This window comes from Drosophila eugracilis, unplaced genomic scaffold (genome assembly GCF_018153835.1).
Source record: "Drosophila eugracilis isolate 14026-0451.02 unplaced genomic scaffold, ASM1815383v1 contig_90, whole genome shotgun sequence".
NCBI lineage: Eukaryota > Metazoa > Arthropoda > Insecta > Diptera > Drosophilidae > Drosophila > Drosophila eugracilis.
This window is the reverse complement of record NW_024573812.1, coordinates 5197087-5208522: the sequence shown is the minus strand read 5'-3', so window position 1 is coordinate 5208522 and position 11436 is coordinate 5197087. Positions and strand designations below refer to the sequence as shown.

General features: G+C 43.0%; 5 protein-coding genes across 8 annotated transcripts in view; 3 read left to right on the top strand and 2 right to left on the bottom strand.

The window, feature by feature from the left end:
• Positions 1-2021, top strand: part of LOC108112877 (NACHT domain- and WD repeat-containing protein 1) — a 38650-nt gene extending 36629 nt beyond the window's left edge. For 2 of the 4 annotated variants that reach the window (XR_005993976.1, XR_005993975.1), the window contains 2 exons: positions 98-688; positions 980-2021. Coding sequence is in view for 2 of the 4 variants with exons in the window: in XM_041819656.1 (XP_041675590.1) it covers positions 980-1027 (48 nt within the window). In the remaining 2 variants the exon portion in view is untranslated. The remainder of the gene's footprint in view (positions 1-97; positions 689-979) is intronic. The other 2 variants (XM_041819656.1, XM_041819655.1) reach the window with 1 other exon arrangement.
• Positions 2022-4249: 2228 nt separating this feature from the next.
• LOC108113280 (dynein assembly factor 3, axonemal homolog) lies at positions 4250-5958 on the top strand. Its single transcript, XM_017223829.1, has one exon. The coding sequence runs from the start codon at positions 4302-4304 to the stop codon at positions 5907-5909; it is 1608 nt and encodes a 535-aa protein (XP_017079318.1). The 5' UTR covers positions 4250-4301; the 3' UTR covers positions 5910-5958.
• On the bottom strand, positions 5945-7425 carry LOC108113281 (mitochondrial ribonuclease P protein 1 homolog). The gene has a single exon (XM_017223830.1). It carries the CDS (start codon positions 7306-7308, stop codon positions 5968-5970), a length of 1341 nt encoding a protein of 446 aa, XP_017079319.1. The 5' UTR covers positions 7309-7425; the 3' UTR covers positions 5945-5967.
• A 263-nt stretch (positions 7426-7688) lies between these two features.
• LOC108113219 (pre-mRNA-processing factor 19) lies at positions 7689-11423 on the top strand. The gene is made up of 3 exons (XM_017223756.1): positions 7689-7838; positions 7902-9255; positions 11158-11423. Exons 1-3 carry the CDS (start codon positions 7820-7822, stop codon positions 11300-11302), a joined length of 1518 nt encoding a protein of 505 aa, XP_017079245.1. The 5' UTR covers positions 7689-7819; the 3' UTR covers positions 11303-11423.
• Positions 9296-11168, bottom strand: LOC108113220. Its single transcript, XM_017223757.1, has 6 exons — positions 11024-11168; positions 10893-10969; positions 10726-10835; positions 9896-10666; positions 9593-9836; positions 9296-9532 (listed from the first exon to the last, which is right to left on the bottom strand). The coding sequence occupies exons 1-6, from the start codon at positions 11061-11063 to the stop codon at positions 9335-9337; spliced, it is 1440 nt and encodes a 479-aa protein (XP_017079246.1). The 5' UTR covers positions 11064-11168; the 3' UTR covers positions 9296-9334.
• Positions 11424-11436: the final 13 nt, after the last annotated feature.

The window sequence follows — 11436 nt, the reverse complement described above, 5'->3', positions numbered from 1 at the left end:
TTTTCCATTCCAATTATCCGAACCACAACTCCGAATGAACCACCACTACCACTACCACCACCACCACCACTACCAACCAACCAACCACAACCAACAGCTACCGCCCACAGTTCGAAAACCAGTTCCCGCAGCTCTCTGCTCCCATAAACAACTGCAACCGGAACAGTAGCAATGGCAAACGTGAATAAATACTAATAAATATAATAAACAATCCGAAAAATCAAAAAAAAAAAAAAGAAAAGAAAATCCATTTAGATAAGTTTCCCCACTCGATTGGCATGATTATCTCCAGTGTACGTTTTTTTTCTAAATCGAAGATAGTTCACCGTATAGAGCACCTTGCAAGAACCCACCACAAGAACGGCACCTCCAAATTGACTTACCCAATCTGGCTAACATTTCGGTTAAATCTCATTCTTTTAGATGACTTCGACGATTACTTTCAGTGGGGATAGAACGTTAGGTTAAGATATCACAATGTTATTACTATACAGACTATAGAATAGACAAACACTTACCTTTCGAATAATACGAGCATACCTCAAATGCAAATGCTGAAAAATAGAAGAAAAGAGAAAGAAAACCTTTTGAGAATTCTACACAGTTTATAGAGTACACTCGTATAATAGAATATTTATAACCGAAAAAGAAAACAGCAACCACTGCACGGCCATCTGGATGCAATCAAGTAAGTATGCAAGCAGGTATATGAAATAGATAATATCCCTTAGCCGAACCACTAGAGTCAGTTATAGAGCTTTAACCATCTTGATTTTGGCCAACTTTTTTTTGGCCGCAGCGAAAGCCTTTTGCTTTGATGTCTCGTGCAAGTAACGTTTATTTGGCAACCAAAGTCGTAGATGCCAGCAAAGTAATTCGATGTTAGGCATGTCACTCTATCTAGAGTCTAGACCAATGCCAAACACTCCTAAGCAGACAATTCTAAAGAACATTCCGAATTTGTTGTCGATTTATGCAGATCATTTCGCTTCAGGAGGAGGAGGATACCACAAGGGATAAGGCCTGAGGCGGCAATTAAATGGAGTAATTATCCAATGGCAAATGGCAAGCAATAAGTGTGGGCAGACGAGCGTAACAAATAACCCATCTCCCATTTCTCTATGTAGATGTAAACCATAAAAAGCTAAAAACCAAAAACAAAACATATAACATAGTTAAATCTGATAAACCACCGTCTCAGACTTTGTAGGAATTATAGTATTAAGTGAGCCAATTTAGAAATTTTATTGTTGTAGAGTGTTTTATGTACCAACTAGAAACCCGAGCTAAATGTTGATTGTATTGACACAATAACGCAATAACTTAGAATCTGTTCAAATGAGTAATGCAAATACAAAACTCTCTGAAGGGGTAAAAAGCGTAACTATGCTTAAAAACACAAGTGAAATGAAACAAATAAGGTAACAAATACACACACACACACACACATACACAAAGCACAATGACAACAGCCACTTTGAAAAACATTCAATGGATAAATATGAAAATAAGCAAATGTATATATTATAAGAACCGCTGTTTGCTGTAGATTTAGTATTATTACCTCGAACCTCAGTTCGAAATGCACTTTTTCGAGTCACGGGCTTGCACCTCCCTCGGATATAAACTCAATAACTTTCTGACAATCAGAGGTTCTAGCCTGGAACGAAAAACAAAAGATAAAAATACAAAAAAAAAAAAAAAAGGAAATAAAACAAACCACAAACTCAAAACTGAGAACGACAAATGGATATTTCTACACTGGATATTTCTATGCATGCCACAAGTGAAACTTTGTTAAACTAAGCAATTATTGTCTATGTAGCGTAGTGTAGAGCCCACAACTCTGTAGCTGAGCCACGAGCATCTCCCGAGGAACTATGCATCTGGAAAAAAACACGGATACGGCAACGGAATCGGATAGCGATGTCTAATAAACTGATAAACACTGATACATGTACACCCTGTCTATGTCTATTAAATCGAAATTAAAACCCAACTTTACTGGAGAAAAACAGAAAAAGAAAGCAGTTTTCAGTTTTCCGACAGGAAGATATTTTTGTTTTATATTCGAAATATATTTATTTTAATTCTTTCATAGCCATTGCAAGTTATCCAAGGATTTTCTTGTATTATATCCTTTTGGAAATATAAATGAATGGATTGCGGGTCAAGGTTCAGCAGGAGGCACATGCATCGAGTTGGCAACAATTAATTCAGTTTTGGCCCTGTTTCATTATGCATGGCTTTCAGCTACCACTCTTCATTATTCGGCCCATCTGTGCCGCTGTCGCCAGCCATTGTTTGTTTGCAGTTCTCCGGCCATTATGACACCATTTGCCAAGCCAATGTCAAACAAGAACCAAAAGCGTCCACATCAGCAGGCACATCAGCATTGTGGGTGTGGGTGTCGATGGGTGGGTGTTTTGTTGGCCGGATAAAACCGCAGACGCAGCCATTTTGTTTGCACTGTCTAATGAGAAAAGTTTGCGGAAAGCATTGACAATGAATGCTCCTGATAAGAGTGGTTCTACTATAGTATATATATATATGTGGGTCAGGCCCACAACCACCGACATAGTTCCACAAAAATAAAGGGGAAAACCCATACATAGGTTTCTTGATCGATTGCCATACACTCGTTTAATGAGCTACCAAGAAAATGGGAAAAAATCCTGGGCCTTGGACAACCCTTTTCAGCTTCTGGTCTCTAATTACTTTTGTTTTTTTTTGGGAAAAGAAAGGGAAGAAATAGGAAAGGCAGGAACACTGATGAATTGAACCCACTGAACCGCAGACAAATCGAGTGGATGTTCTACACCGACCTCAAAAGGAATCCAAATACTCAGCTTTTGGGTTTTGGTCGGAGAATCTAATGACAGCTTCTGCCAAAAAAAAAAAAACCTAAAAATGCCAAGGCTGCAGAAGGCCCGCAAAAATGACTCCGCATAACACTTGTTCGTCTGAATGGATTTTCCAGCTCTAAGTCCGCATAATTGCAGCTGAACACAAAGCACTGAATGGTTCTAGTGTGCATTGCCTTCTATACACAGATAAAATATTTTAAAAACTTAAATGATATATTCAAAAGACTATTATATTTTTAATTTAAAATCAGCTAACAAAGGGGTGACATATTAACGATAGAAATTTTCTTAAAATTTACAATTCTAGATTAATAATTTAGTCCATTAAACATTTCTCTCAGTGCACTATTTTAAGCTTTCACTTAGGCACAGCTAAACACATACATACGTATGTATATCTTCTGTCTTTGCCTCCCATCATCGTCAAATCACGCATACGCAGCGTAAATCGACAGAAACAGAGAAGCATTTGAAAGGCATTCCGAGCAGGCTGGAAACTTTATGGCGAAGACTTAACCATGTATTAGGAACTTTCCGACATTGTCAACTGAAAGTTACCAAGTGGAATGGGAGACACGAAAAACAGAATCGAGGCTGAATAAAAAACTAGCACAAGAGAGACAAAGTATCTGGATTAAGTGAGCTACTTGCCGCGGGCTTTAAATCCATTTGTCCACCAACGATTTTCCCGCAAGCAAAACAATAAAAAACATTACCGAAAAAAACTACAAGCATTATCTCGTATCTTGCTTTGGAAAATGGTTCGCGTTTAGCGAGTTAAAAAAGGAAAACCGGAAAATTACCAAAATTACCGATTGTATTAGATTAAAAACGAGGGTTGCTTGAAAAAGTTTTCTTTGCTTCTTCGACATTTAATATAATGGTAAGTTTAAAGATATTTTTTGTTTAACTTTTAATATTTCTTAAAACACATTTCCCCTGAGTGCCCTACAAAAAAACCCACGGAGACTTTCCATTTTCTTTAGAAAATTGTACAATTACGAATCCAAGAGAAATCCCCAATAGATTTTCTTCCTGCTCGCCTTGCCAATCAGCTGAAAGCAAACAGCAAAGTCTGAATAATGCATTATGCGCCACTTCCCCTACCATCTAGCCCACTTTCCCTCTCCTTGGTGTAGTAAATATAGCATCACATCCCACCAGGACGAGCCATTTGTCCAGCACCCCGCTGCAAGTTACTGATATCGAAAAGCAATTTCCGTTATGATTGCCACAGCTCCCTAATCCCCGCAACGGATGCACGCAAATGAGAGACCGGTGCAGGAGCATGAAACGTTGCTGGGACAACGGCGACAACAAGTAGCCCTGGCAACTGCCATCAATCAAAGGGAAACAGTAACACAGCTCATAACCAAATAAGTCTCAACGGATCCAAGTTAAAAAAAAGGCATTTTTAAATCCATCAAGGTCAAGATGTTATGGGGACTTAGTTCAGCGTTGGATTTGTACGATGAGTATCTGAAAGCCTTCAAGATCAAGGATGATCCAAAGAAGGATGAAGATTCGCAAGAGAAAGGAGCAGATGGAGATGGTTCGTCGAATGCCCTAAATATCCTCATCTGTGGTGGAGCTGATCCGCGTCATGTCATCAAGACTCTGGCAAAGAGATACACCCATCGCAACCAACCCAATCTCAACATATACATGCTGGATGGCTGCGCGGAAATCGTAGCCAGGAACATGCTGCTTCTAGGCGTAGCTCTGGAGGATCCTGAGTCTTTTAGCTTAGTATGCAAAGCGCATTTGTTTATGGACCTTTACGGAAATGCTGTGATCCGGCCCAGTTCTCATCACTATATGGCCGCCAAGGGACGCACTCTGCTCCAAATGGTCACCGATGAGGAGAAACTAAAGGCTTTGGCTCCTATGCTAAATATTGAAGGTCTAAAGTACAAGGAACGCGATGGCTTGGAGATGTCCTTCAGTTTCTGGCAACCTAATCCATTAAATGTTTTTGTGGTGACCTCCTATTGGGAGCAGCGTGTGAGGACTCTTTTGGGTACCCGATACGATCATCGCAATGGTGCCTTCGACTGGGATTTGAACATGACCTTGAAGGATCGTGGTGGACAGCAAATCTGTTCGCAAGAGTATCGCTACTGGCGAGAAACGGGTGTCGCTTTTGTTTTTCCGGAGTATGAACATTGCAAGCCAAACAAGACTCTTGCGGCAGGATTAGTGCGAAATGGGCATACCTATTTACATCGTGGCTATGTTGGCGATATCCAAACTGGACCCTTTTGTGGCTTTGGACTCCGCACCACTGAGGAACGTATGCATCATTCAATGCACGGGGATAATGATTATCGTGCTACTGATATAACTGAACGAAATCTCTTGGAACTTTTCCATGAGCTGCAGACCCAAACCCCATATGAGCACGACCCTACGCGTTCCCGGAAATATGGATCCGTTCAGCTGCTGATGACTCCGTTGCTTAATTACCAGGAAGAGGATGCTGCTGGCCAGGCGACCTACGACAAACCCTGGATCCAGATGCCAGGAGTAACAGTGCATTTTATGTCGCCCATGGACATGTTGCAACTGCAAAAGGGCGCAATTCGTTGGAACAACATGTTCGATGTCGCCTTTATGGCCTATAACTACTACAGTTTCTTGAGCAAAGACTTCTTCCAGGCGATGCGTGCCCAGGCTCTTTTTATCTTGGAGACCAAACTGATGACCGTAGAACGTAAGGATCATGTGCAGGAGTACGAGAGCAAAGCTAGGGAGCTGATGAAGGAGGCCGGTCTGAAGGCGGCCATCAATTACCAGGCCATCAATGCCAAGAATATGTGGCTTAAGTACAAGAAGACTGATAAAGACGAACCAGAAGACGAGGTGGAAGCTGAGCCGGAAAATATTCCTCAAATTGAGAACGATGAAGATGATGACGGTTTATCTGAGCAGTTTTCCGGTATAGTAATCGAAGAGATTCCGTCAGAAAATCAAACGGTTTCATCGATTAAAAAGGAAGTACAAGCAGAAGGTCCCCTCCAGCTGAATCGCCATCTCCTGTAAATCATCTACAATCTCTTAGTGAAATAAATGTACAATTTAGTGAATACAACAGGTAACTTTAATTTTGTTTAAGCTTCTTCTTTTGTTTCCCCGTGGCCCAAGTGTCCAGTTTAAACTCCATGCCCTCCCTCCGCTGTCTTATTTTTTGGGGTGTTGCAAATGAAGTAGCCTTTCGACGATTGTCCTCATAGTCCAACAGATGATCAATTCGCATATTAAGCTTGTTCGCCCGCGTGCCGGTACCCCACCGATCTTTCTCCCTGCGGTGCTGAAATTCATTTTCGACAACCTTTCGCCGTGGTACATGCTTCAGGGCCGCATTCCAATCACCAGTTTTCTTCAGGTCCAACATTATGTTAATCATTTGGTTGAGAGTTAGTGATTTTCCCGAACCGGATCCCCACTGCAAGTAGCGATCCAGGGGAAGTTTCGCCATTCGCAGACCCAATCGCTTAGCTTTGGCCAGCGACAAAGGTTCATTGTTCATGGTGTCTACCATGGCACCCACTACGTAGATGTCATCTGGATTATATGTTACGAGATCCTCCCGGCAGTGGGGCGTTAAGTAAACCAGATTTTTCTTGGGAAACAGCTCCGTAAAGCACTGGGGATGGACATTCATCGGGAACTCTGGGTTCAGCATTGTAGGGATGTAGCGCTGGAGGCTCTGCATGGTTCTACTGTCCATCTGGGCGTTGCAGTAGTGGAGGTCAAAGGGTTCGTCATTTAGACGATTCTCTGCGAAGCACAGCATAAGCTGTTTGGCTGCATAGGAAGCCTCCCGGTTGTTCATATGCTCATCGTAGGAGCAATCTAACACAATCTTGGGAGCGAACTGCATGGCACGTGTAAGCCGGTTGTTCTGCCAGTGATTAATTGTGGTGTCATAGATACGCAGGAACAGAGACGTATGACCCAGGCCGTATATGATGTGTGTGTTCTCCTCGCGCTCCTTCCGCATTTCTTCTATTCGCCGTTCGGCGCCCTCCGCTCGCAGAGCCTTTTTACGCTGTTCCGACTCTTTCTTCATCGCGATCTGCCAGAGGTAGGCAAAGTACTTAATCCGAGCCGATTTCGTGGGCAGGGTCAGCACGTGCTCCCAATGGTGATCCTGAAAGAATTCAATTGCCGGCACACGGCGTCCCTCTTGATGAGCAATGTCCGCCTCCAGCTGCAGGACCTTTAGACGCTTATCCCGGTTCTCTTTCGTTTCCGATATCGTATCATTACTAAACACTGGTGAAGGCTGGGAAAACGGATTAACAAATTTCTTTTCGGATTCCTCCGAGCCGGCTAATAAGTTTCCATCGCTATTTGATTTGGATGCTTGTCTTACTGGTGTTGCACTTCCCTTCACCAGTTGACTGCCCAGCCGCCAACGTGCAAGATGCTTAAGCATTTTATGTAGTGCTTAACGGTAGTGAATAAAGTCCTTAAGCTAAATCGTGAATTAAATAACAGAAAAACAGCAGAACGTGATAGGGTTGCCAATAACGCGGATGGTGTACGCGTGCGACTGCGACCGGTTGCGACAGCTGATTTTTCTACATATACATCTACATAGCTATTTTATTTGTTTAAATAATTATTATGAAATTATTTTGTTTAAATAGAAATACTTATGTAAATTAAATTAAATAAAACTGATAAATCAGATCTTATAAAGAAGCCTAAATATGCGAAAATATAATTTTTTATGTGTTTATTTACAGAAATATAGCTATTATTCAAATGGCCAAAACTTCCCTCTTGTGGCATCCCTTTAATCGATAACTGCTGCGTTACACTGTGATTGGCATAATAACAAGAAGCGGCTTTGCCGACAAATTTGCGCTTGATTCGGGAAAAACGTGTAAAACATCTAATTTACTAACTAAACTACGCGGAAAGCAATATAATCATAAACAGCAATGGCTTTAGTTTGCGCACGTAAGTAAATTAATCAATTTTCAATAGATACTTGAGTGTTATAAATCGCACTTTCTGCTCCAGTGACAAACGAAGTCCCCGAGACGCCCGTGGTTTCTCCATATTCAGGAGCCGTATTTGAAAAGCGGGTGATTGAGAAGTATCTGTTGGAGAATGGTTGCGATCCTATCAGCGGCAAGGAGTTAAAGCCGGAGGAACTGATAGAGATAAAAACACCGGCTGTGGTGAAGCCAAAACCGCCAAGTGCAACCAGCATTCCGGCCACTTTGAAAACGATGCAGGACGAATGGGACGCTCTGATGATCCATTCATTCACACAGCGCCAGCAGCTGCAAACGACCCGCCAGGAGTTGTCGCATGCCCTCTACCAGCACGATGCCGCCTGTCGTGTGATTGCAAGGCTCAATAAGGAGGTGGCTGCTGCTCGGGAGGCTCTGGCCACATTGAAACCCCAGGCGGGCATTATCAACGCCCCAACTGCGATTCCTCAACCAGCCCTGGCATCCGAGGCTGGTGGATCCGCAGCCCATCCCATGGAACAGGCGGGCATGAATGCTGAGGTTATACAAAAGCTTCAGGATAAGGCCACGGTGCTGACGCAAGAGCGTAAGAAGCGCGGCCGCACTGTGCCCGAGGATCTGGTGACTACGGATCAAGTTAAGAGTTTCCTAACCGTCGCATCCCATCCCGGCCTGCACTCGGCCTCGGTGCCCGGCATTTTGGCCCTAGATATCAACAGTGCTGATCACAGTAAGATTTTGACTGGCGGCAACGACAAAAACGCCACTGTATTTAACAAGGACACCGAGCAAATGGTAGCCATCTTAAAAGGACACACCAAGAAGATTACGAAAGTCATCTATCACCCGAACGAGGATACCGTCATTACTGGCTCTCCCGACATGAACATACGCATATGGCACGTGCCCACTTCACAGACTCAACTGCTCCTGCGCTGCCACGAAGGGCCTGTGACAGGACTCTCGCTGCATCCTACAGGGGACTATTTGCTGTCCACTTCGTCCGACAAACACTGGGCATTTTCAGACATTCGTACTGGTCGTCTGCTCACTAAGGTAATCGATACTGCCGAGGTCGGACTGACGACAGCGCAATTCCATCCTGATGGTCTAATCTTCGGCACGGGCACCGTAGACTCACAGGTCAAGATCTGGGATCTGAAGGAGCAAAGCAATGTTGCCAACTTCCCTGGCCACACCGGTCCCATTTCGGCGATCTCCTTCTCGGAGAACGGTTACTACCTGGCTACTGCCGCAGATGACGCCTGTGTCAAGCTGTGGGATTTGCGAAAGCTCAAGAACTTCAAGACGATCCAGCTTGATGATGGCTACGAGGTGAAAGATTTGTGCTTCGACCAGAGCGGAACCTATCTGGCAATTGCTGGCAGCGATGTCAGGTAAGTGAAGGGTTATTGATTAATAATGCCTTTATTTAAATTTAATACTTAGAAGGGGTATATAAGATTATTGTTCAAATTATACCTTGTTCTTCCATCGCTGCTCCACCTGCAGATGATGATGTTTCTTGAAGTGAGCCATCCAGTTATGTAGGCGGTTCTGTTTAACTAGAGCTCGGCGAGACATCTCCTTCTCAGCTGTCATGCGACGTCGAACCTGTTGCTCCACGCATCTCAGCTTGGTTGGTTCTATGCGGTCCAACTTAGCCAAGAGATCCTGAAAAGATGAAACATCTTATCAGAATTTTTCAAAAAGGAGCTTAGAGTAAATTATCACCAGAACATGAGCTTGGATTTTCTCCACCTTGGCCAGGGTCGTGTCCTGTTCGTCTTCGTATGTAGACTTCGGTGGTGCCGGTGGAGGGTGCATATCCTGCAAGGTGCGCCACTGCTTGGAGGATTTCTGCACTGCTGGCTTAGGTGGCGGCTCTATTACCTCCCTCTTTTGCTCCGGCTGGACTTTGTTCTGGATTAGCTTGAGGATTACTGGTATAATACTATTTAGCTTTATGTTTAGTTTGCTGGCAAGAAAAAGAAAAATGTAATTGCAATTTAAGTTCTGAACCCAAACCCAACTCACTCCTTGCAGTATCTTTGCTCGTAGTCATTCAATAAGCCCTTGGCACGCTCCTGAAGGCCTGCCACTCGTCGCTGTAGAAATTCAGGATCCTTGAGGAACACATTGGCTTTCACCTGGCGCTCATATGTCTTTTGAGACTTATCGTGAAGGATGCCTACGATATGGTTCAAGAGTGCCAGCTGAGTAAAGCGCCTATTGTAATTGGATACCTTCAGGCGGTTCCTCTCATATCCCCTAATCCAGATCTCTGCATTCAGATGATTCCGTTTGGCTAAATAGGGACGCACTGTTTTTTCCATGTAGTTCTGTACTTGGCGCACGTGCTCCAGACCAGCTGGGTGGCGTTCGGTTATCTCCATGGCCGCAATTTCCTGCGGCATATTTAGTCTATTGCAGTCATCGTTTCCTTCGGTCGGATCCTCCTCCACTGTGTCGTCAAAATAGCTAATCAGCTTTAGCAAATACTGAAATCGGCCGTAAACTTCCTGCACTTCCATCAAGACACGCTGATGCTCAAGCTTCACTTCGTTGAGCTCATCTGCCAATTTGCTTTCTTTTAGTATCTTTAACTTCTCCTGGGCCTCTAGCATTTTTTTAAACTCGTCCGCCTCCATTTTCTTTAGCGACTCCTCTGCAAATTTGTGGAACTCTTCCGCCTTCTCATATAGATTGTCCTGGTACTCCTTTTCTCGTTTTCGGTCTAAAAACAGTTCTTGGGTGGCATAATACATAAATCGATTCCGGGTAATCTCCCTCAAGAGCAGGATGTCCCTGAAAGATGTAAAGAATTAAAGCCGATCATAGTTCTATTCTATTATTCTACTGTTTACGTTTTCATTCGAAACTTTCTGGCCAACCGTTGCAGACTGGCATCTTTTATGTAATCTGGATCGATGGTGGTCACCACACAAGGAGCACGAGGATTAGCTATTTCTCCGCGCTATGAATATTTAGTCAAAAATAACTAGCAGAACCTTGAAAAATATTATTTTCGTACCGCATTGAAATCCTCAATCGATAAATTTATGGGTTTTGGTGGCTCTGGTTCAACATGAGTCTTTGGTCGCACAAAATCTTCAAAGATAGAGAATTATAGTAAAATATAAACTAATTTAAATATATGCATACTTTCATATTCGCGGTATACTTTTCTTTTAAACTTTTTCATTTTTAAGTTAAATTCGCAATGAAAGGCTTCCTTACTAAACTTGTTTATTCGGTTTCCAAGGTACAAATAACATTCTTCGATTTTTTATTTACAGGATTTACTTGTGCAAACAGTGGCAGGAACTGAAGGTATTCAATGACCACACGGCCCTGGCAACGGGCGTAAGATTTGGAAAGCACGCTCAGTATCTCGCCTCCACCAGCATGGATCGCACCCTGAAGCTGTACGCCATCGAATAAGCAAATGCAGAGTCAACATATTTAGTAATTAAGTCCAGCTAATTTTCTTATACAATATATTCTACGGATTCTGTTTTCTTGAACAAAACTTACAGAAAAATAAACCTGACCCTCTATCCAATACCTGCAGTTTC